Source organism: Gopherus flavomarginatus, chromosome 11 (assembly GCF_025201925.1).
Source record: "Gopherus flavomarginatus isolate rGopFla2 chromosome 11, rGopFla2.mat.asm, whole genome shotgun sequence".
Lineage (NCBI taxonomy): Eukaryota > Metazoa > Chordata > Testudines > Testudinidae > Gopherus > Gopherus flavomarginatus.
The window spans coordinates 32,965,332-32,989,253 of record NC_066627.1 but is presented as its reverse complement, the minus strand read 5'-3'; the positions used below and the strand labels follow the sequence as shown (position 1 = coordinate 32,989,253).

General features: G+C 44.6%; 1 protein-coding gene across 2 annotated transcripts in view; it reads right to left on the bottom strand.

Annotated features, from left to right (window-relative positions):
- RIMS4 (regulating synaptic membrane exocytosis 4) overlaps positions 1–23,922 on the bottom strand; it is a 178,722-nt gene that overhangs the window by 74,242 nt on the left and 80,558 nt on the right. The window contains exon 1 of one of the 2 annotated variants that reach the window (XM_050917464.1): positions 10,949–11,564. The exons of the other annotated variant lie outside the window; for it this stretch is intronic. Within the exon in view, the coding sequence (XP_050773421.1) occupies positions 10,949–11,045 (97 nt within the window). The 5' untranslated portion in view covers positions 11,046–11,564. Of the gene's footprint in view, positions 1–10,948; positions 11,565–23,922 lie in introns of those variants that run through there. 2 annotated transcript variants of the gene reach the window in all.

The window sequence follows — 23,922 nt, the reverse complement described above, 5'->3', positions numbered from 1 at the left end:
AGGCCAGGATGGAGCATATGCCCAGCAATAAAGGGTTAATAGGAAAGCTGAAAGCCAGTAAATCCATTCTGTGGCACCTGAAGTGGAGACAGCTCATTAAGGATTAGACCCAGCTGGGGACAAGCAGACCAGGTGGTTTCAATAACTAGAGGAAGGACCGCAAGGCCAAAAGGGGAGAACAAAGGAGAGCTCCAGACAGGAGTGTATACTTTGGGACTGGCCTTGAAGGGAGAAGGCAGATACAGCAGGGGTGAAGGTGTTCCAGGCCGCTCTCAGTGAGGCTAGCTGCCCTGACAAAGCTCCTCTGCAACAGGCCGGGGGGGCAGCTGCAAGGAAAGATGAAGTTCCAGGGAGAGAGGACTGGAGAACACTCCTCAGTGACAGACTCCTGCCAACAGGCAAAAGAGAGGAAGTAGCCCAGTGAACCAGAATTTGGAACATAAGAAACAGACCCTGGCTGCTTATCAAAAGTGCCCTGGACTGGAACCCAGAGAAGGGTGGGCCTGCATTCTTCTACATCCCTTCACAGGAGGGGTGAGCTAAGTCTCAGGAGTAAAAGGGAAAGGATTACTGCCGAAGGCCCGATACATGGCCACTAAGACTTGGTTTTCATTTGAACTTTTTGGTGACTCTACATGCAGTGAGGCTCAGAGGGAAAGAAGTTGTAAGAAGGAACCAAACACAGAGCGGCCTAGTAACTGCCAAAGGGGCGATGAGACGAAAAACGTTGCTATTCCACAATTAGCCATAAGGAAGACAGAAAATCCATGCCCACACTGGTCCAGGAGCTGTAAATAGACACAGTTATGACAGTTATGTCTGTTTTTACACTGTTGTGGTGAGCACAGTGGACAAGGTATACCAGTCTACTGAAATTATAACTGCAGATATGACACTATGGAAAGGACATGTATAACACAGGCCCTAAATTGACTGACTAAGCACCCTTTCTGCAGGTTCTTTGGGAAGCATCCACCCTAATACTGCTTTCTACATACACTTCTGTTATTGACACACCAACTGTAGTTTAGTTCCAGTTCATACTACGTAGGTGGTTTTCAAGCATGCTGCAGTTAAGCTGTGGGTGATGGTATGCAATGCCCCTGCCATGGAATTCTCCTTTGGCTGGTGAAACCATCTACAAAGTAAAGCAGAATTCATGAGGCCTTGATGACAAGGCACATTAGAAGAGGTTTTTTTATTGTATATGTTTATAGAGTTATGGAAATGCAGGTCTGGAAGGGCCTTTGAAAGGTCATGGATTCCAGTCCACTGCTCCAAGTCAAGATTAAGTATATTAGTCCATCCCTGACAGGTATTTTGTCTAACCTGTTCTTTAAAAACTCCCAGTGAATGAGATTCCATAATCTCCCTGGGTAACCTGTTCCTCTGCTTAACTATCCTGGTAGTTAGGAACAACATTTTAATCTGACATTTATATCCCTTACTGCAAACTACTCCAATTACTACCTGTGCTAACCTCATCGACGTGGAAGAATACTTGATCACAGTCTTGAACAACCTCTTACATATCTGAAGACTGTTACATCCCCCCCACACCCAAGATTTCTCTGCTCTGGACTAAACATGCCAAATTTTTCAACCTTTCCTCAAAAGGTCATGTTTTTTAAACCCCTTATTTTTGTCGCTCTTCTTTAGAGTCTCTTCAGTTTCATCACATCTTTCTTAAAGTCCAAAACTGGACACAATACTCCAGGTGAGACTTCACTAGTGCTGCGTCGAGTACAATTATCTCCCATTTCTTACATATGACACTCCTTTATAAATGCATCCCAGAATGACATTTGCCTTTTTCACAACAGCCTCACACTGTTGACTCATTTTCAGTGTGATCCACTATAATCCCCAGATCCCTTTCTGCAGTAAAGCCGCCTATTTAGTTCTTCCCCATTTTGTATTTGTGCATTTGAGTTTTCCTTTCTAAGTGTAGTGCTTTGCACTTGTCTTCACTGAATTCCTTCTTGTTGATTTCAGACCAATTCTGTAATTTATTGTTATCTTTTAAATTCTAATCCTGGCCACTAAAGTTCTTACAAGACCATCCAGCTTGGTGTCAGCTGCACATTTTATAAGCATATTCTCTACTCCATCATTCAAGTCATTAATGAAAATATTTAATAGTACCAGACCAAGACAGACCCCTGTGGGACTGCACTTGACATGTCTTGCCAGTTTGACGGTGAACAATTGATAACTACTCTACACCGTCTCTGCATTACTCCACGCTTAAAGGCAGCACAAGCCTGTCCGTTTAAAGTAGTATTTCTCCATATTTTATTAAAGCAACATAGATATGAACGTGCATTCCTGTAGGTCAATTACATTTTCAGTGACAGGGGAAAAAATGTAAAATCTTTCTCAACCTGTTATAACCGGTGCTGATCACTCAGAGCATTTTACAGACAACTGGCATTCTGCAAAGCCAGCTGAGTTTTTCAGTGTTTGGGTAAAATGGCATAACAGAGTAGAAGGGCTGAGACAAAATGGGGTACTGACTGCCATTGTGATTTGACTGATTTGATTGTGGCGTGATTTTGTTTGGGGGGTGGGGCTACTGAGTTTTTTATTATTTGTATGCGTTACACAATAACAGAGCTCCCCAGGTCTTTATATGGGTGCTTTTTATCATTTTACAAATCCAAATAAATAAAATGTGCTGCCCAATTACTATGCCAGCTAGATGCTCAAAACGTGTGTGCAGTTCTGTGCTTAGTTTGTGTCATAAACAGATAGTTAAGGGTTAATGTCTCTTTTACCTGTAAAGGGTTAACAAACAGGGAACCAAAAAAACACCTGACCAGAGGACCAATCAGGAAACAAGATACTTTCAAATCTCGGTGGAGGGAAGCCTTTGTTTGTAGTTTTTGGGTTTTGCTTTGTTCTCTCTAGGCTCTGAGAGTGACCACACATACCTACAGGCTCTCTAACCTTCTGTTCCAATTTTGTAAGTACAAAAGTAGAAAGGCAGTTTAGTCTTTTTAATTGTTTTTCTGTATTTGCAACTGTGTATCTGGCTGGTAGAGTTTTAATGTGTATTTGGGTGAAAGTATTTTAAATTGTATTTCTGCTGGAGAAAGCTTTCTTTCTATTGTATATAAGGTGAAAGACCCTGTAATATTTACCATCTAAATTACAAATATAACTTGTACTTTTTTTTCCCTTCTTTTTATTAAAAGTTTTGCTTTTTAAGACCTGTTTGATTTTTTTCCCCAGTTGAGGCTCAATGGAATTGAGTCTGTACTCACCAGGGAATTGGTGGGGAGAAGGGAAGGATAAATTTCCTCTTTGTGTTAGATTCACGGAGCTTGAATCTGTATTGCCCCTGGGTGAGGGGAAGGAGGAAGGGTGAAGGGGGAATCCCTTTGTTTAGATTCATGGAGCTTGAATCTGTCTCTCTCTCCTAGTGTACCCAGGGTGGGAAGAGCTGGGAGGAAGAAAGGAGGGGGAAGGGAAATGGTTTATTCCCCTTTGTTGTGAGACTCAGGGAATCTGGGTCTTGGGGTCCCCAGGGAAGGTTTTGGGGGAGACCAGAGTCTATCAGGCGCTCTACCTAAGTCCTGATTGGTGGCAGCATATCAGATCTAAGCTGGTAATTAAGCTTAGGGAAATTCATGCTAGTACCCATATTTTGGACGCTAAGGTTCAGATCTGGGAATTATACTATGACAGTTTGTACATGCAATTACATACCAAATTAGCCATCAATGGCTGCTCTATTCTCCCTTGTCTTTACATCTGTTCACAGATTATACACTTTAGATTTCACCCCTTCATTCAGACGGCAAAACAGAACCTTGTATCAATATCACTTTGGTAGACGTACATTCAAAGTCTTCTAAATAGTTATAGTATGGTATATTATAAACATTACATGGATGGACCAATCAAAGATCAACACATTAGTGTGCTTTAGGAATCATATCCCGGTAGTCTGCATTACTGCTCTACGTACATAAACTTTTAGGCCTGGGCTATACTAGCGGGGCGGTTCGAACTAAGATACGCAACTTCAGCTACGCGAATAGCGTAGCTTAAGTTGAAGTATCTTAGTTTGACTTACCTGGCCGTCCTTACGGCGGCAAATCGACAGCCGCGGCTCCCCCGTCAACTCTGCTTACTCCTTCTGCCAAGGTGGAATACAGGTGTCGATCAGCGGATCGACTTATCACGTCCAGATGAGATGCGATAAATCGATCCCCGATACATCTAACACTACCCGCCGATCCGGAGGGTAGTATAGATGTACCCTTAGATACAAATAACCATTTTTGGTGTTTTTCCAGTGTTTATTTGATAAACATCACTTGGGGGTGAGGGTTATATCGGGGTGTTTTATCAGATAAATCCAAGAGTCTGAAGCTGTATAAATAGTTCTGAGGAGAAGACATTCTTATTTAAGTGTTCTAATGGCATTTCAAAGTGCCCTGCGTGGTGCTGCAAGATTTATCTGCAGAAGACAAGATTGCAGTGATCAGAGCCTAGTGTAAACCTGTCAAATGCCATGTCAAACTGCAGTGCTGAAACATGTTAGCAACTCAGTTTTCTAAATTAAAACGTGCACATTTCTAATCTAGCCCACAGCACTCAGCAATATGGGCAGGATAACTCAGAATATCAAAAAAATAATTGTACAAATAAATTATTCCTCAAAACCACTGGCCCAATTAAGTTTAATTCCTCTCTACACAAAGCAGATGCATATATTCTGCCAAATAGTGATGCTGAAGTAAAGTAGTTACAGCATTTCACCGCTCGTCCTCATGTAGAAACCTGGCAGAGTAAAGGATTCACAGAGAATTGTGCTTTTGACTTAACAAATGTTGCACTAGAATTAATTTTACATGAATTAGAAGTGGTGGGAAAACAGCTGCTCTTAGTTAGAAAGATTTTCAGGGACAGGATCTCCTACTTAGAGTAAACTGACAGCAAAACAATCCACATAAAGAGACATCATGGAGGGAAAGGTTTCTCCTCCCCAAGCTTTGGGGTTCAAATGAAAGTGTATAATCAGCATTCTTCATCTTCTGTACTGGTCTCTTTAACGCTCACTAGCACTTTTCAAACAGGTGTAATAGGTGCAGATGGACTCTAAATGTAGCTACGCTGCTATAAAGGAAATCCACATGAGATTTTCAAAAAAAGTTTAGCAAAGTTGGGGCACTAAGGATTCCCTGATATCCTCAAATACAGATTTTTCAGGTTGTTGGCACTTTTGAAAAGTTGAAAAAATTGGTTTGGGTTAGAAAAAAAATATATCACAAAAATTTGAAATTTCTGGCAATGGAAAAATTGAAGAAAAAATTGTTTTGGGTCAAATTAAATGTTAAGATTTTAAGCATTTTTTTAGACATTGAAATGTTTACAAATAAAATTAAAGGAAATTTCAAAACAAAGAAATTTCAAATTGAAAAACAAACATTTTGTTTTGAAAATGTTGAAATAAAATGTTTAGATTTTTCAGAATTTGTTAGGGTTTTTCTTTCCTAAAACACCCCAAAAAAAACCAAACAAACAATTTGGCAAAATTTACTTTCTGAATCTGCATTTTTTGACAAAAAAAAATGGTTTTTGTTCTAAAAATTTCATCCAGAGCTGGCTAGGCCTATAGAGAGGGACGATGCCTACAGCATACTCATGGACACTGGGGAGCTGCAGAAGGAATTCAGTTTACTTGAATCAGAATTTCTTGTGTCTGGGGCAGTGCATCTCTGGATTATCGCCAGTGCCTCATAGGCATAACTGAGTCCCTAGTTAACAATAGGCTTTGCATGTCACTGTACTACAATCAAGAGACAATGACTTCAGTCTGACATGTATTAAGAACACATTTGGGATTTTAAAATTACCATTCCAGTCATGCAGCGCACAGATGTTCTCGCTACCTCTTACATACTATTACCATAAACACATAGCACTTGCATAATAGAGCACTGACCAATTACCCTGTAAGAGGAAGCTTATAGGGTTCTCCACAGCTTTCCAAGGCAATCTAAGAGAAGCCAAACCAGCCCATATGAACTCAAAAATGAACTTCACATTATGGAATTCACTTATATTAACAAACAATTAGCATCTTCTATAAAAATTGTTTGTATTCAATTGCAGCACAGCACTGGAATTGAAAATATCAATGAGAACTTTAGAACACACAGTGGCTCTTTTTATTTCATAATTTTATACATATTTTAATGATTAACAATACAGAGACATTCAGCCAACCCAATCCAGACAAAGACATTACAGACTTCCCCACAAGCCCAAAGCAATCACGTTACTCTAGTCCAATATGTCTTAACTCTGTTTTTACAGCTCCATTAAATTAACATTTCATTTAGCTTCTCTTCAAAGCATATGCTGGTAATAGAATAGTGGCTGTCAGTCTATGACATTGTGTACAAGCAGCAGCACCATAGTTGCTTGGACTTGGCTGTCTCAAGAAATGGATAACTTTACTGCTTCCTGAGCTAGCATCTGTGTAAGCGAGGGTGGGATTTACCAACATTTTGGGAGACAGTTTGACATTTTGACAGCAGCAACCATTTTGTCTCTTGGTCAGAGTTAATTTGTGTACTTTATTCTATCCTCAACAAGTTTTATTTTTAACTCACATTCACTTGCGTTAGTTCTCCATTTGGCAAGCTAGGATCTTGCAACAGATTGCCACATGGATACAAAGATATATAATGTTTAATTTCAGCCAATGCCAGGAAAAATGTACCATCATGCTGTAGTACAATTACGATTTCTATCTTGATATTAATAAGTATATGCTCTGGATTAAGGCTCACATTTTCAAAGACGAGCACATAAAAATGCACCTAATTTACACGTGCCATGACCATGATTGTGTTTGCAGTCAAGGTAAATGCAAACTAAAGCCCCAATCCTACAAATTACTGCTTGTGTGTGTTTTAGACGGCTGTTACCACAATGAACTCAACTAGCTTCAAAAACATTCCAAGCAGGCGCAGGATTGTGATAGAGGTGAGCAAAAGCTCTTCATGCACAAATGTGAAAATTCAAGCTTCACTATAATTTGTTCTATTTCGCTTTTTTTAGTCTATTGCTTTATAATTGTACAATGATCAGGACACTTCTATCAACTATAATGATGATATAGGACCATTAATAATGAAGACCCCTGTTCTGAAGTTCTTGTCCCCACTGACATGAATAGAAATTTTGACTGAATAAGGACTGCTACACTTGACCAATAGAAAGTACAGGAAAGCTACATTTATTAGGTTTAAAAGAGTTGGTAACCCATAGCTCTTATGCGATTTACTCTAGACAGTAATTTCTCCATGTTACAGCACTGCTGTATCTTAATGGTGAGAAGACCCTGTCACTCATTTAGGGCATCCTTCTCTGGATCAGTCTGGCTACTCCTCAGCTATTGATACCATTTAGGAATACAAATTTCAGCACCACTTCCTACCTCACACCTTTTCAAACCCATGAAACCGGTAACAGGTCCTGCATGCAGAAAGGCATATTTGCAGGTCACTCAATCTCCCTGGCATAGGATGTAGTTCAGGGACCGTTCAGCTGAGAGAGCAGTTTCCCTACTAGAAGTTCTGGATGTCTATCTGCATCTTGTGGACCCTGACCTCTCTGCCCCTGCATAGATTAGTATGGACTGAGGCTTTTTCTGTACCCATTTCATCACTGAGAAGACAGCAGAGGCTTTGAAACATCAGAAGAGTGCAGCCTACGTATTATTGGCAGACACAAGAGAAATGAACGCAATTCAGCTGATGCCCAGAACATGGACAGCAAAGAAAAATGAGGCCCAAGTCAGGAGGGGAAATCTTCTGCAATTAAAAGCATTTTTAAAGATTATTACCTACCAAGTTCAAAATCTGGTCCCTTTTCCAGGCCAGTGTTAACTCTAGCCAATCAGCTGAAGCCAGCAATGCAGGAGCCCTTAGGTTCAGTAGTGCCATTTATGTTTCCACTTCACGCTGTGTTGAAGGCCAGGGCAGCTCTAGCGAATTTCCTTCCCAAATTATTTTAATCTGATCCAAGTGATAAAACTTGATGGTGATTTGGGGTCAAGAGCCTTCTTTCCTTTGGAATACAGTATGTCAAGTTTCCTTTAAACTTTGCCATTTATTAACTTTTCCTCCTCAATAAGAACACTCCCTTCTAGTACAGCAGAGAGTCTCATCTTCATTCAAAATAGATGATAAATTTATCCAAAGTGGATTGTTTGCTCTGTCAGCATTCCCCCCTTCTTCATATCCTGGGGTCAATCTCTTTTCTGTTATCTTCTACAGGTGATATTTTGCCAAATGCAGTATCCATTATTCTGTGCTGTTTGCTCTGTCAGCATTCCCCCCTTCTTCATATCCTGGGGTCAATCTCTTTTCTGTTGTCATCTTCTACAGGTGATATTTTGCCAAATGCAGTATCCATTACTCTGTGCTGTGTGTCAGATTATTTTTTTTAAATTAGAATTCAGAATGCAATCAGATCTGGTCAGAATCTTGTGAATTACAGAAGCTTGCTTAAATCTAAATGTTATAGTCTCATGTTTGTCACAATGTGATTATTTATGATTTCTCTAATTTCCACAAAATATGTATGGTCCTAAAAAAATTGTTATTTATGTTTTTGTATTTTTTGTGAAAGAAGCAACAATCCAAAATGTCACTTTTTCCTTTCTGACACCACCAGTAGAAATAGCTGCAGTACTCATAAAAATATTAATACAAATTCATATTTCTAAAGTAAGGGCCAATATTGCAAATACTTATTATGAACCATAATGCCTCCTACCCTGAGTAGTTATATTAAGATTAATGGGGCTAACTCAGGATAGTAAGCAGTGCTCCAGTAATAAGCGCTTGAAGGATGAGGCCATAATTGCAGATTTCATGAATTCAAAGACATATCTTTTTATAGGCTGGAATACTAACATTCATGAGTGATTGTTCAGGAATGAGATCAAGTAAATAAAATTCTGACTACAACCATATATCTGTAGATGATGGAATAGGAAGGTGCGTTCACTTAAAGAATCAGTCTTCTCAGACACAACAGAGTCAGCCTTTCAGTGAGGAAATATCTGTTCAAGTCAATGGGTCAGGTTCTTGGGCTCCAAAGTGTCTCACTAGAAATAATTTCTGAAGCAACAATACAGACTTCTCAAAGCTCCTGTTATTGCTTTGCATGGTCCTCTAGTTGTCACAATCAAATTGACTGTGAAGAGCAAATAAACCATTTGTTGAGATCTCACACCTCTTCTTCTATGCAGGATTTTAAGCATTTTAAAATATATTCAGTTGGAGGATGCTAAAACCTCCTTCCACTCCTCCAGGCTTGCTTGTATGCTGATAGAAGTTAATAACTTTGACTTTTATATATTTATTTTTACTTTGATTCCTCTAAAAACAATCATTTTGTATGTGTGACATCTCACTTGCACATGTACCCATCTATTCCTGTGGGAGCTGCATGTCTTGGAATGAATTTACAAGACTGATATTTGAGAGATGCAGCCAAGATGGTAGGTATTAAAATACCCATCTGCCTCTTAAGTAACAATCTCTACATTTGTTACAAATAAAAGAGATTAAAAATATATTACCAGAAAGTAACCTTGTGCGTACAGTGCAAATCATTACACATTTTCATAATAAATTGATAGGCCTGAAGAGCATGCTTATATCCTACTCTCTATATGTAATCTAATTTTAACACATCCTTTTCCCACTCAGCTTTGTGCCTTCTATCATGCTGTCCCCTATGCCTGGAATGCTCTCAATGATCTCTCTCTCCTGTCCAATCCTACCTCTTGAATTCTCTCGCCTTCATGTTTCTCCCTATTAATTACCCTTTCTCCTGAAGCATTCTGTCTTGTCTGGTTTACACTACAGAGCAGGGACTATATTTGCAAATCTGGATAAATTACTGCCTAAATTCTAAAAGAGCTATTTAAATATTACCAGATTAGTGTATTTAGTCTGAAGAGTTCATTGTTCACTTTGAAAAGCACTTGAAGCTTGGACACAATGTACAGCAGAAGATGCCTTTTCTGTTTAAAGTACCGTCATTCACCATCCTCTCTGGAAGGCAGCTGAGCATAACAGAAGGATTAAGACTTGCACCATTCGTTTGTGAAGACATTGACTTCAATGTAAACCAGAAGAGAGTGAGTGTATTTCTTCTGCAAAAAAACTCTCTTTTTAATCCCCTCACCCTAATGCAGGTTCCTAATCCCATGTCACAAAACGTGCTGGGGCACTGGGCAGCCATTAGTAGGTGGCTTAGGGAAGGCAATCAGTGGATGGGTCTCTGTCACACCCCAACTCCTCAGCTGAGCCAGGCAGGGCTAGAGCCAACACATCACAGTCTCACATTCTCCTGCTAAAACACCGGAAAACCTAGCCTTTCCACCCCCATGGCTGAAAGAGTCACAGCCACCAGCTGTGCTCACTCCTCTTTGGCATCAGTGCTTCTACAGCACAGCTCCAGGGTTGGTGTGAGACATCACACACACACAGCTAGAACTCTCAATCACTCTCCCCCCATCCTCTCAAACACATACACACAATGTCCTGAGCTGCCTCACTATTTCTGCCAGGTCTATCTGGCCCTCCCCCATTAATTCATTCACTGACTACCTCACCCACCCACCCACCCTCATTCATGTGTTAGCTGCCTCCCCCTCTCTCCATTCACAGCCCCTCTGGACTCAGAGGCACTGGCCCTCTCTTCCCTGCCCTCCATTGATGCCCCTCAGGTCCCTCTGCCCCCAAGCAGAATCTCCTGTACCTCCGCCCCAGGCATGGTCCCCTCCCCTCGGGCCAGGCTCTCCCCCATGGGCACCCTCCTGATCCTCTTCGTGCTTTACACTCCCCGCCTGCCCCACCGACACCCTTCCAGCGCCCCAGGCTCCCCGCCCCACGGCCGGGCCCCTTACCCGCGTCCTCCTCGTCAAAGCTGTTCATGCAGGGGAAGTAGATGGCCAGGGCCTCGAAGGAGGCGGACAGGCTGAGCCGGCTCTGCGAGCGCTCCATGAAGAGCCCGGGGCCGGGGGCGCTGCCGGGGGCCTCGGCTGCCGCCTGCGGCTTGGGCAGCTTCGACGCCCCATTCTTCACTCGGAGCACGGCCCGCGGCGTCTTGGCTACTGCGGGGGCCTCGGGGAGGCGAGATGGGGGCTGCGGGCAGGCGGGAGGCGGAGGGGCTCAGCCCCGCCCGCGGGAGGCTGCTGGACTCCCCGGGGGAGCTGGGAGGAGGGCGCTGCTCGCTGCTCCGGGGACGGGCGAAGAGCGATGGGCAGGCACCTGCCGCCGGGGCCCCCGGGCGCGATGCAGGCACCGAGGCGGCTGGCGGAGCGCAGAGAGCGGTTAGCCCGAGGAGGAGGCAGCGATGGAGGCTGCGGCGGCGGCAGTCCCTGGGAGAGGCGCCGGCAGGCTGGAAGGAGACACTGGCAGCAGCTGCCCAGCGTCTACTCGCCGCCTTCCTATGGCACCCCCTTCCCCAGCGGGCGCGGCGGGCCGGATGTGTCCCCTGGCAGGCTGCGCTTCCCTCGCCTGCTCCCGACGCCCCAACACTTCATTCAGCAGCGCGCCGGGGCGGGGGCTGCCATGAAGTCATCCAGGGAGGGCGGCAGCTCCAATCAAAGCCGGCGGGGCGGGGGAGCTGATTGCGCGAAAGGGGGCCGGGCTAGCAGGCGCTAGGTTGGCCCATAAGCTGTGCTCGGGCTCCGCTCGTTCCAGCGCACCTGCCTCTGGAGCGCTCCCCATGGGCAGCACCCGGGCCCTGCCACTGTGTCCTGCCAGTCGGAGCGGATGGGCAAAGCCAGTCCCTGCTCCACGCTGTGCCCGCGCAGCCCCGCCGTGCACCGGCTGCCGTGGAGCAGGGAGCGCTGGAGTTCCTCGAGGGCCTGCATTAGGGGGTGGGGGCTAAAGTCACTAGACACGTGAAGGGGGAGCGCTTGGGGACCAGTCCAGGAGGGAGAGCGGTGGGGCAGCTGCTCCCCCATGTACTGCAGGAGAAGGGGAGAGGGAGAGCTTGCCCAGGTATCACAGAGGATGGGGGGCTGAGCCCCCCTTTCCCGTTAACCCCTGAGCATAGGTGCTGGAAGTAGGGGTGCTGCTGCACCCCCTGGCGTGAAGTGGTTTCCATGTATATGGGGTTTACAGTTTGGGTCAACAGCTCTCAGCACCCCCCACTATCCAAATTGTGTTGCTGAGGGGGGTCTGGATGATTATCCTCTATAACTGTGTGCCTGTCTCCCCCGACCGCTGTCCCCATTTCTCCCTCCCTCTCTGCTGGTTACAGCTCAAGCCTGAGGCTTGTGCTGTTTCAGGACTTTCTGAGGCCAGGGTTGGATTTAAGGATTTCAGTGGGCAAACACACGGGGGGCTTCTGTCATGAAACCCAGGTGGACTGCCCCACAGAGGTGCGAGAGTGGGTAGCTGGAAATCAGAAGCAGCAGAGGCTGAGAAGAAGGGGTAATGGGAGCAGGCGGTGAGCTTGGGGAGGTAACGGTAAGGATTTGCTTTCCCTTGTTGACCAGAACGTAGTGGGTGGCTGTGAATCGCCTCACACAATATTCTGGATATTAGCCTCTCTCTGATCAACAGAACAGCATTAACTCACCCCCTCCTACAGTCTCTTTCACTCCTTCCCTTTCCTCCATGTTTTTTCTTTCAGTCTCATCCTCCCTCCCTTTCCCTGGGGTGGGCTGTCTCCCTTATTCCCCTTTCCAATTTCTCCCCTTCTTCCTTCTCTCACTTCCCCACTCTGCTGTACTCCTGATGCCCTCTTCACACCCAGTACCAGTCATGCTCTCGCACCTATAATCAAGGCTAAGATTCCGTCATGGCTACTTTTATTAAAAGTCACGGGTAATAAACAAAAATTCACGGAAGCCGTGACCTGTTTGTGACTTTTGCTGCTGCGGCTCCATGGTTTCCCCCGCCACCATGGTGGCTGGGAGCTGTGGGGTTCCCCCTCTGCCCGTGGCAGCTGGGAGCGGCAGGGTGACCATATTTCCCAAAGAGAAAACGGGACACCCCCCAGCCAGGCACCCCTCTCCCCTTGCGCGAGGCTGTCGCCTGTCACTGGAACCCTGAGGAGGGCTCCCGCAAGAGTCTGGCACCTGTCGCTGGAACCTTGCAGGGGGGGCCCCGCTGGCCATAGGTGCTGACTTCCTGATTTCCTGGGAGGTGCTTGACCCCTGCCCCTCCCCTTAAAGCCCCACCGCTTTCCCCAAGGCCGTGCCCTACCTTCTTCTTTCCGCCCCCACTCCACCCCCTCCCCCAAGGGCGCCCCATAGACAACTGGTGCCTCCCCATAGTGGGCGGGGGCACAATTTAAAGGGGAGGACACATGTCGCCATCATCATCATTCCCCCCAGGAAACCCTGTGCCCTGCACCCAGCCTGAGGCCACTTCACTCTCCCTGATTCACATTACCTGCGGGGGGGCACTCTATCCTCCCTCTGCACCTGCCTCCCCCAGCACATTCCTGGCAGAAGGGAGCTCAGGTGGGGAGTGGGAGGGAGCTGCTTCTAATGCCAACCCCTCCCAGTTGCTGCCCTGCAGCCCAGCAGCTGCCTGAGAAAGCCTGGCTGGGGAGGCGACTTCCACTCCCTGCCTGGGCTCGGCTGCTGGGGACCGTGGCTGAGCAAGCCAGAAACATGCCAGGGGGAGGGGTGCTCTGACTCTGACTCGCCCCCGATCCTGGAGTGATTTTGTTCTTACTTCCCCTCCTCCAACAGCCTGGGGAAAAGAGGTAATGCGGGAACTTGCAAGCAGGGAGGGTGGGAAGGAGAGAGGAGGGGGGGTACCAGGGCCACCCAGAGGATTCAGGGGGCATGGGGTCCCCTGCCGCTGAATTGCCACCGAAGACCAGGCACTTCGGCGGCGGGTCCCGGAGTGGAAGGACCCCCCGCCGCCGAATTGCAGCCAAAGACTCAGAGCAGAAGAAACTCTGGGGGCCCGGGCCCTGCGAGAGTTTCCCGTGAGCCCCGGAGCGAGTGAAGGACCCTACTCCAGGGACCCAAAAAAATTCTCATGGTGGCCCTTGTGGGGCCCAGGGCCTGGAGCAAATTGCCCCACTTGCTCCTCCCTCCCCTGGGCAGCCCTGGGTTGTACAGAGCAGGGCTGACTGGGCCAACAACACATCAGTTTACAGGAGCACCCCAATCTTTGTTTACATTAGTGATTTGGTCCTAATAAGCATGGTATTGTCTATTATCCTTTATCTCTGCCCGTCCCTTGCCCGTTATCTTTCCCTCTCTTGGAAGATCCCATTGCACATAGCATCATAGGACTGGAAGGGACCTGGAGAGGTCATCTAGTTCAGTCCCCTGCACTCGTGGCAGGACTAAGTATCATGTAGACCATATTATATTATTCCTGACAGGTGTTTATCATCTACCTAGCTCTTAAAAATCTCCAATGATGAAGATTCCACAGACGACCTAGGCAATTTATTCCAGTGCTTAACCACCTTGACAGGAAGTTTTTTCTAATGTCCAACCTAAACCGCCCTTCCTGCAATTTAAGCCTGTTGTTTCTTGTCCTATGCTTAGAGGTTAAGGAGAACTATTTTTCTCCGTCCTCTTTGTAGCGACCTTTTATGTATTTGAAAATTGTTACATCCCCTCTCAGTCTTCTCTTCTCCAGATTAAACAAACCCAGTTTTTTCAATCTTCCCTCATAGGTCATGTTTTCTAGACCTTTCATCATTTTTGTTGCTCTTCTCTGGACTTTCTCCAGTTTCTCCACATCTTTCCTGAAATGTGGTGCCTAGAACTGGACACAATACTCCAGCTGAGGCCTAATCAGCATGGAATAGAGCAGAAGAATTACTTTTCATGTCTTACAACACTTCTTCTAATACATCCCAGAATGATGTTCACTTTTTTTTTTTTTTTGCAACACTGTTAACTCATATTTAGAGTCCACTATGATTCCTAGTTCCCTTTCCACAGTACTTCTTCCTAGGTAGCCATTTCTCATTTTTTATGTGGGCAACTGATTGTTCCTTCCTAAGTGGAGAACATCTGGAAGCCTCTCTTTTAGGTATGAGTTTACTGTTTATTTTAGATGTGGGCCCTCAGAGCTGAAAAAGAGATTAAGTTTTTCCCAACACTATATTTTATAGTTAAGAGATTATCCCTTCCATCCCTACAGAATTTATAAATTGTTGAAACCAATTGTTTTGTAGATACTCTAAAAGTAATTCTCAGGAAAGAAATACTCTCTAGTTCTTGAACCACACTGTAGGAGTCTAATAAAGAATTATATCCTGAATTATAGCCAGAATTATATTCTGTAATATGGGTCTAAAACTTCCTAGACCTCTACAGGACTTTTCCAAAAAGAGTAGGTCTGAGATAGAGCCCTTTATGTGCATCAGATCTGTGAAGTATGACCATTTTTCCCTAGCTGTCCAGTAAATTTTTATAGATGTCTAAAACAGCACTACTGTCTATATTACACCTTTTTTATAAGACACTATATCCACTAAAAAGTTATGGGAAGTTATGTTGATAATATTTTTCCAGTTATTTAGTTTACAGTGGCTGGAATTGTCTAGATACTCGTTATATGCGGTGTGGATAATCATTTTACGGGACTTGTTCTATCCACTTTTTAGTCTTAGAAGAACATTTGGATCACATGTTTCATAGTAAGTGTCAGTGAAAGGCAAATGTTCCATATTTCAGAATGCAGGGAAACCCTTCCAAAAAATAGCCATCATGCCTACAGCACTGAATGCTCTTGATCAAATAATTTTAGTAAAACTACAAATGGTTATGTGTGCCTTCCCACAGCAGCTACAGCATTTGTTTCTGCACTATACATCTTATTGGATGCATATTCCTTAAGTACAGTAGCAGAGGCTACAAGGTAAGAACTAAAAATTTTATTAAAGCTAATGTTACAATTATATAATACACAGGTTGAGAAATGAGTGTCTGTACATCTGGGTATAGTGCTTAGATTATCCACAAATACAAAGTTTGTTTTTAAAGTCATAAGAGACATATAGTACATAATTAGCAATAACCCAAATGTAGGTGAATACATTTAAGAATACAATTTAGATATTAGCATCCAAGTATTTGGGTACACCACTCATAAAAAGTTCATGCAGAGAGTTGGTTGTGGAAAGCAAATATAGCAATGGGTGAAGATAGTCCCTCAGTAACTGAGAATGTAGGGTAGGTTGTCCATTTAGAAAATACAATCCGTGAGGGAAGTATTTCAGTTACTTTCCCCACTGCACTTCTTATCGGCACTCCAGCTCATCCTTCCTGCTATTGCCGATGTCTGGTGATGTGTTCTTTGTAGATGTCCCTCGACCATCTGATGGTGTCCAACACCATGAGTTGCTGCATCAGCCAAGTATAGCATGGACTGATTCCACATTCCTGCAACATTTGCTCATTACTGGGGTCCCATGCACCCAAGGCTCTGTGTCTGAACCTGGTAACCCTTAGCTCTCAAGGTTTCAGCCAGAGGGGTGTATTTCTCCAGCTTTTGAGTTCAGGCACCGCAGAAGGTCGGGGTCCTATTCTTGAAGGGCACTGTGATGTCCACCATGAAGGTCTTCTTCCCGTCCTCATTGGTGATGGCGATGTCTGGTTGCAGTTGGCTGTTGGTTCCAGCCGGGGATGGTGGAGTTCACTTTCCCCACAGGTGATGGGATGGCTCTGGCCAGGTGACTCAAAAAGCTATTGTTGACCAAAGAGAATGCTGAGACCTCTTCGCTCTCAGTACAGTGTTTCTAACATCAAGACAAAGAATGCCATTCATACCTTCTACACACAGCAACAGACCAATTCACGTCTCCTTCCCTTCCACAGACTTACATGTTTGTCAAGAATTATCTCCAGTTAGTCATCAAAAGGGTGCTCTCAGCCTTCTTGAAGGAGTCTGCACCAAACTAACCCTGGATAGCACTTAGTTCCCTGCATTAAAATACACTTGCTGCCCTGCCACCGTTCATCACCAGAAATGTGGTTTCTTGCCCCATAAGCCTGAGTCTTTTCAGGCACTTAAATGACTGTTTGAAGGTCCCGTGGTTCCAGGCAGAAAGCATACACAATCAAATTATTTCCCCTAATCATTGATAGGAGGGTAAAAATAGACTTGAAAGAGGCTCTTTTCCCTTAGCTCTTTTTCACAAGCAAGCAGATGACTCCCTTAGTCTGGAACAAGTGCTCCTACTGAAATAGGAGGACCCTCCAGCCAACAATTAAAGAAGATATGAGGGATCTGCAACCTGCTTTAACTTCTACCTCAAGCCAGTTTTGGGGTGGTGGAATTATTGATATGGGCAATCACTAAAACCAATTTAACCATAAATTCCTTTATTAAATCCAAAGACCAAATGGTATTTATACAATTGCTCTAAACGTGCATAAAAAGGCTAATAAGCAATTTAGTACATCCGAACATAAGAACAGCCATACTGGGTCATGTCAATGGTCCATCTAGCCCAGTATCCTGTCTTCTGATGGTGGCGAATGCCAGATGCTTCAGAGGGAATGAACAGAACAGTTATTCATCAAGTGATCCATCCAGTCGCCCATTCCCAGCTTCTGGCAAACAGAGGCTAGAAACACCATCCATGCCTATCTTTGACTAATAGCATTGATGGACCTGTCTTCCATGAGTAACAAAATATTTATAAGCATTTGGTCAAGATACTTACAAATGGGCTAAACCCTAGGGAGTGCTTAGACCATATTGGTCGGCTCCAACGTGGGCAGGGAGGCATTAGCAACAGACCCTTTAACAAACAAGTGATGTCATTGCCAATTACTGACTTCAGCTAAAAACCAATTTGAGACAGTTCACCCTTATTTCCAGTCTTAATTTGGATTAGCTGTACAGCTTCCTTTTTCCTCAAGGTCTTTCCTTTTTTCGTCTGTTCCCTCCTCACCCCACCCCACCCTACCCTTACCAGCAGAATAATGGGAAGGTTTGGGCTTGTTTCCTTTAAGATAGTTTTTCTTTGTCTTCTTAGTGCAGCTCTGCATTTATTAATTACTTTCGAAACAACATTCTTCCCCTACTACAAGAAATATTACTTATTATTCTCATGACTTTTTTACTTGCTGACTGGGGCCTTCTTTACAACACATATACACATATCCTTAACTGAATTTAAGCTAACTTTAATTCTTTAATTTTATTTTCATCCAACATACGGCATCTGCTTTAACAGACTTGGATTGGAATTTGGGGTGCTACATAAACAATGGAGCGAGTTTTAGACCATTTCCCAAAGGCTACTTTGCTGGGTTTATCTGCTGGCAAACCTCCTCCAGAATTACTGGCTCTAGATCAAAAGTACCAGCTGTCCCTCAGAGCTAAACATTGCTCACTCAGGAAGCTCAAAAGCAGCGTAGGCACAATTGCATCATTTACTCCCATTTACGTGAATGCCCATAATATGGAGAAATCCTTTCTGGTTGACTAAAGCCTCAGATGGAAAAGGAGATGGAGGCACATCCTCTGCTGTTAACTTGGTCCATTAGTACTAGACAGTCTTCCCTGGTGGCACAAAGAAAAACATCACCAGCATATTCATTCCATCCACTCTCCGCTGTAACCAACTGCCATCACAATTAAACTGCACACGTGTTTTTGTGATTGCAAATGCAGTTCAGAATATAGGGTGCTCTTGGAAAAAATATGTGCCGATAAGTACTCTACTACAACTAAATGCAGCCGAACTAGTGCCTGCAGCATTTCCTCCTCTGAAATGCTCGAGACAAACTACAGAACTTCAGAGGGCACCTTTCTGCTCTAGACACCTTTAGACCTGTGGGGCTGCAATATAACCTCTCTGTGGCTGATTCTTGTAGATGCTGTATTTATTTACAGATGCAGTAAGCAACCAGGGGCAGCTCTAGGTATTTTGCCACCCCAAGCACGGCAGGCAGGCTGCCTTTGGTGGCTTGCCTGTGGGAGGTCCCCGGTCCCGCGGATTCAGCGGCACGCCTGCGAGAGGTCCGCCAAAGCCGCGGGACCAGCGGACCCTCCGCAGGCATGCCACCGAAGGCAAGCTGCCTGCCGCCCTCGCAGCAACCTGCAGAGCGCCCCCCGTGGCTTGCCGCCCCAGGCACACGCTTGGCGTGCTGGTGCCTGGAGCCACCCCTATAAGCAACATAAATATTACTGTATGTTATATTGATACCTCTGACTGTCTAAAACTGCCAACAAAATTAAGGGCCTTATCCTGCCTCCACTGAAGTTCTGCTGAGGATAATTGGCTTACAGTGGCCTGCAGAACCTTTATTACTGGTGATGCACAAGAAGGAAAGAGGCTGGCTTGATTGTCAGATCCCAGGCTGAGTTTGCAGGGTTGGCAGCTAGAAGAGAGACTTTTTTACTTGAAAAACGGAAAATAAGTTGAGCTGGAGTCACTGCATGGCAATAAAACATGGAACCCCATGATGACACTTTCACAGACACTTTTCACAGCAGAACTGCAATTTAACTTCCATTTTCAAAGACAGATAGTACAGCAGAAAGAGCAGAATGAACTTATTGGGTTTAGTGATGAAGCCAGGTGCCAAGCTCTGGATGGAAGAACTATGAGGGACACGTTACCATATTTTTAACAAGGCATTGCAACAGTACCAAGCAAGGCCTTAGCAGCAGCAACAGTGAGAAATCCCTGTACACTGAAGCTGTTAGACAGTTCCTGTCTATAGTCTTGGCAACAGATTCAATGCAATGAGCAAGAGACATCTATGAGTCAAAAACTACTTCCAGGTTCCAAGGCACAGAAGCTGCCTAAAAATGATGGGAGCTGATTTCTATTTAATTAATGCTTAAATCTAACATGTTAGAACAAGGAATAAGTTTATCCCCTGGCTCATGGTTTCGTCATCTAGAGTTCTGTAAACCCTCTGAGGTTTCCTTTTTACAACTATCTAATCTAGAGACAGTGTTACCTACTGGATAGTGAACCAGACTGGCATTCAGAAGATCTGGCTTCTATTTCCAGCTCTCCCACTGACTTGCTGGGGAACCTTGATTTTTCCATTCTCTGCCCCAGTTTTCCCATCTGTAAAATGGGGATAATGCTATTTCCCTCCTTTGTAAAGTGCTTTGAGATCTATTAGTGACCTGCTCTGTGACAGCTAGGTATTATTTCCAAAAACATAGCAGCTAAATGATCTTCCTCTCATGCTGCTCCAGACATGTTCCCTTCCCATACTTGTCTATTCCTTTCACAGGCTTCCTTTCCCTTTTCAGATCAAATTCAAGTCCCTTGTCCTCATATTAAGGCTCTGTACAGCTTCTCAGCCTTTGTTTCCTCCAAAGTCCCATCTTGGGCTCTTTACCCTACCTGCTCTTGTCTCCTTACTGCTCCCCCTTTCTCATTGTCAACTTCATGCCCCCCATGCTTGGAATAGCAGCTTTCTGCCTGAGCACCATGCAGTCTCCATTGACCCTTTTCTCCTTTAGCTCCACTTTTTCTTTCCTTTCAGCCTTATGTTGACCAAACCAGCTGTCTGCTCTTCCCTCCTGCCTTATCTTTAGAATTGTTTGTATGCTGTCTGCCCATTTTTGAAGGTTTCTCCTCAGGGTAGGGCCTTGCCTAATCTGTGCTTTGTGGAGCATGACATCCACAAGCAGCATGCTGCTGTGATGGTTACATGGAATCCTGTTCAGCATTAGACAAGTTAGATAGGTCCTGCTCAAAATAAATAAATTCTTAAAAAAAAAAGAAATCCACCTAATGTGAGACAAAGTTGCATCAGTGACATGCAAAAAGGACAGATAGATCAGAAAGGTAATGCCCCAATCCAGATGCCTTGAGGAGATCTAGGCTATGGGCTATGTGTGCAAGGAAAAAGGATTCACAATGGAACCAAATATTTCTAACAGATTCAAATGTTTCCTTCTCCATCAGCCTAAATAGGACAGTAGGGCAACATATGGAGTCTCAGGACAGGCAGGGAACAAGTCTTGTGGTCGGTTGTATGACTAGTTGTAGATAAATTGGGCACAGTTGAGAGAGAGCAGATAAACACTGAGATTTAGCACATCCAAGTCACTAAGAACCTTAACTAAGGCTGCTTTAGTGAAATTAGCTAATCTATTGATTCCTCGACAAAAGCAGTCTCTGACTAGCTGAATATGGTAATCACTGGCCGGACTTTTCCTGCTGGCTTCTTCTCTTCCTAGTAATTATGTAGCTTGTATTTTTACCTTGAGTCTTAGATCTCTGGAACAGCCTAGGAGATGATCTTTATATGCAAGGGTGAGAGGCTTTGTTGCTTTCCTCTCCCCTAGGGGTCTGTGTACTGCTGTTTGTAAATAAACAATCATTGTTTGTTATTGTTGTTCTTTCTTCCTTGTCCTCCCACCAGTTGCTCAAAAAAGAATCCGCATGTTAATTAAGCTGGGGAGCTCAAACGCAATTGTGAGGCAACTCCTCCCAGTAGGGTAGTAAAGATAGGCCACAATGAATCCGCCCAGAGTAAATATAGCAACATGAATGACAAATAACTTCTGGGGCTTTATAGTCTGGTCATACTGCTTCCCCCTCCACTAGGAAAGGCTGACACAAGGCCATCATCACCACATACTCAAAACCAGTGCCATTCAAGCCACACAAAACTCTCCAGGGCCACAGATGCACCTTTAGCTGATTCTACACATCTCTTACAAGGTTGCATCAATACCTGAGATGATACTGAGTTGCAGTGACACCAAGGCCGGCTCCAGGCACCAGCCGACCAAGCATGTGCTTGGGGTTGCACCTCGTAAGGAGCGGCCGATCTTGGAGTGATGGGGCAGCTCTGTGGGGATTTTTTTCCCTTTATTTGTTTTGTTTTGGCGAAGCAGTGCTCTTTTTTGTTTTTTGGTGGTGCGGGGCGGTGTTTGGGGCTTTTTTTTGTTTTGGCGGGTGGTGCTCGTGGCGGTTGTTTCGGCGGGGCAGCGCTTGGGTTTTTGTTTTGTTTCGGCAGAGTGGTGCTCGGGGTTGGGTTTTTTTGGTTTGGCAGGGCAGGGCGGTGTTTGGGATTTTTTTTGGTTTGGCAGGGTGGTGCTCGGGTGGGGGTTGTTTTTGTTTCGGGAGGGCAGCACTCGGGGGGAGTTGTTACGGCGAGGAGGCACCTTTTTTTTTTTTGCTTGAGACAGCAAAAAAGTTAGAGCCAGCCCCGGGTGACACAAAGATCATGCTGCAAACCTCTAGCTAAAAAAGTAACTTTCCCTGTGTTAGTGTTGTTTAATGAACATTATATAACTGCAGACATTTGCATTTATTCATTATTTGTATTACAATAGTACCTAGAAGCCCAACCAAGATTGAAGTCCCAGTGTGCTAGGCCACGTACAGACCCCTTGTGACCTACCTCAAAGAGCTGGCAGTATAAATAAACACAGACAAAAGGCAGAAAAAAGGAAGTCATTATCCCCATTATACAAATGGAGAGCTTGCGGCACAGAGCGTTTAAATGACTTGCCCAAGTGTCACAAACTTTGTGGATGACAGAGCAAGGAACTGAATGCAGGTGTGCCAAGAGCCTTACCCCCAAGAGACCAACCCTCCTCTTTTCCATGATTCTTTATTAACATCAGAGCTTACAATCTAAATGAAATTGCATTATCCATAGGAAATTCTACATCATTATGAAAGCAGCCAGACTGGCCTTCACACAACCTTTCTTAGGGTACGTCTACACTACAGGATAAATTCGAATTAGCTTAAACCGATTTTATAAAACAGATATTATAAAGTCGATTGTGCGCATCCACACTAGGCACATTAATTCGGTGGTGTGCGTCCGTGGTCCGAGGCTAGCGTCGATTTCTGGAGCGGTGCACTGTGGGTAGCTACTATAAAAGAATGAGGCCAATAATGTCGATTTGCGTCCACACTAACCCTAAATCGATATAGTAATATCGATTTTAGCGTTACTCCTCTCGTTTTGTAGGAGTACAGAAATCGATTTAAAGAGCCCTTTAAATCGATATAAAGAGCAGTGTAGTGTGGACGGGTGCAGCGTTAAATCGATTTAACACTGTTAAAATTGGTTTAACAGCGTAGTGTGGACCAGGCCTCAGAGTAGTACTGTATTCAGTTTATTAATGTCCCAGCCAGATGTGCACACTGCTCCCTAGCCTTGCTGCTGTGTCTCAAACAGCAGAATTCTATGCTATGTGGTACCCTCTTGTTCCAAATACACACCCCACCTTGAAGCAATGGCTGCAGCTTTCACCATTTGTTAGTCTTCTGTCTTATCTTAATAGCCAGTTGTGACTTGGGTTCACACATCTCTCTCTTTCTTTAGCTGTCAAAAACAGGGCCACAGAGGTGCTAAGCAACTAGCTAAAGAGAGATGAAGCTGAGTGTGTCAGTAATAGACACTGGCCTGCCAGCCTCAGGTTACTTGTTTTTTCCTCACTGTTTCTTTTTCTTCTCTCATTTGTCTAGTCAATCTTTTCCCAAAGGGTAAGAGCACATTAAGCTCCTCTCCAGCTGCCTCACAGTTCACTCTACTATCCCAGATGGCAACTATAAATATGGGCAAGATCCTCTATTTCAGGGGCTCCCAGCCTTTGAGAGCTACTGTGCCATTTCACCAAGCTATGGCTGTGCCCACCACTTCCTGTTCCACTCTGCACTGTCCATCCTGATCTGTGATTTAATCAGCAGAGATGGGTGAAGAGACATTATTTAAATCAGAATTAAATTCCTTCTTTCAGATCCCGCACGATCTACTGAAACATGGACTAGATCCCAGCCTGTTTGGGATCCAGGTAATTTTATTTTGGTGACTTTTCCCCATTGAAATGTACCAGCTCAGCACCCAACATGGGGGAGGGGGAAATGCCTTCAGATAGAAAATGCTGTTACTACCAAGAGCAGGTGTTTGCACATCCACTTCACTGAAATATCACA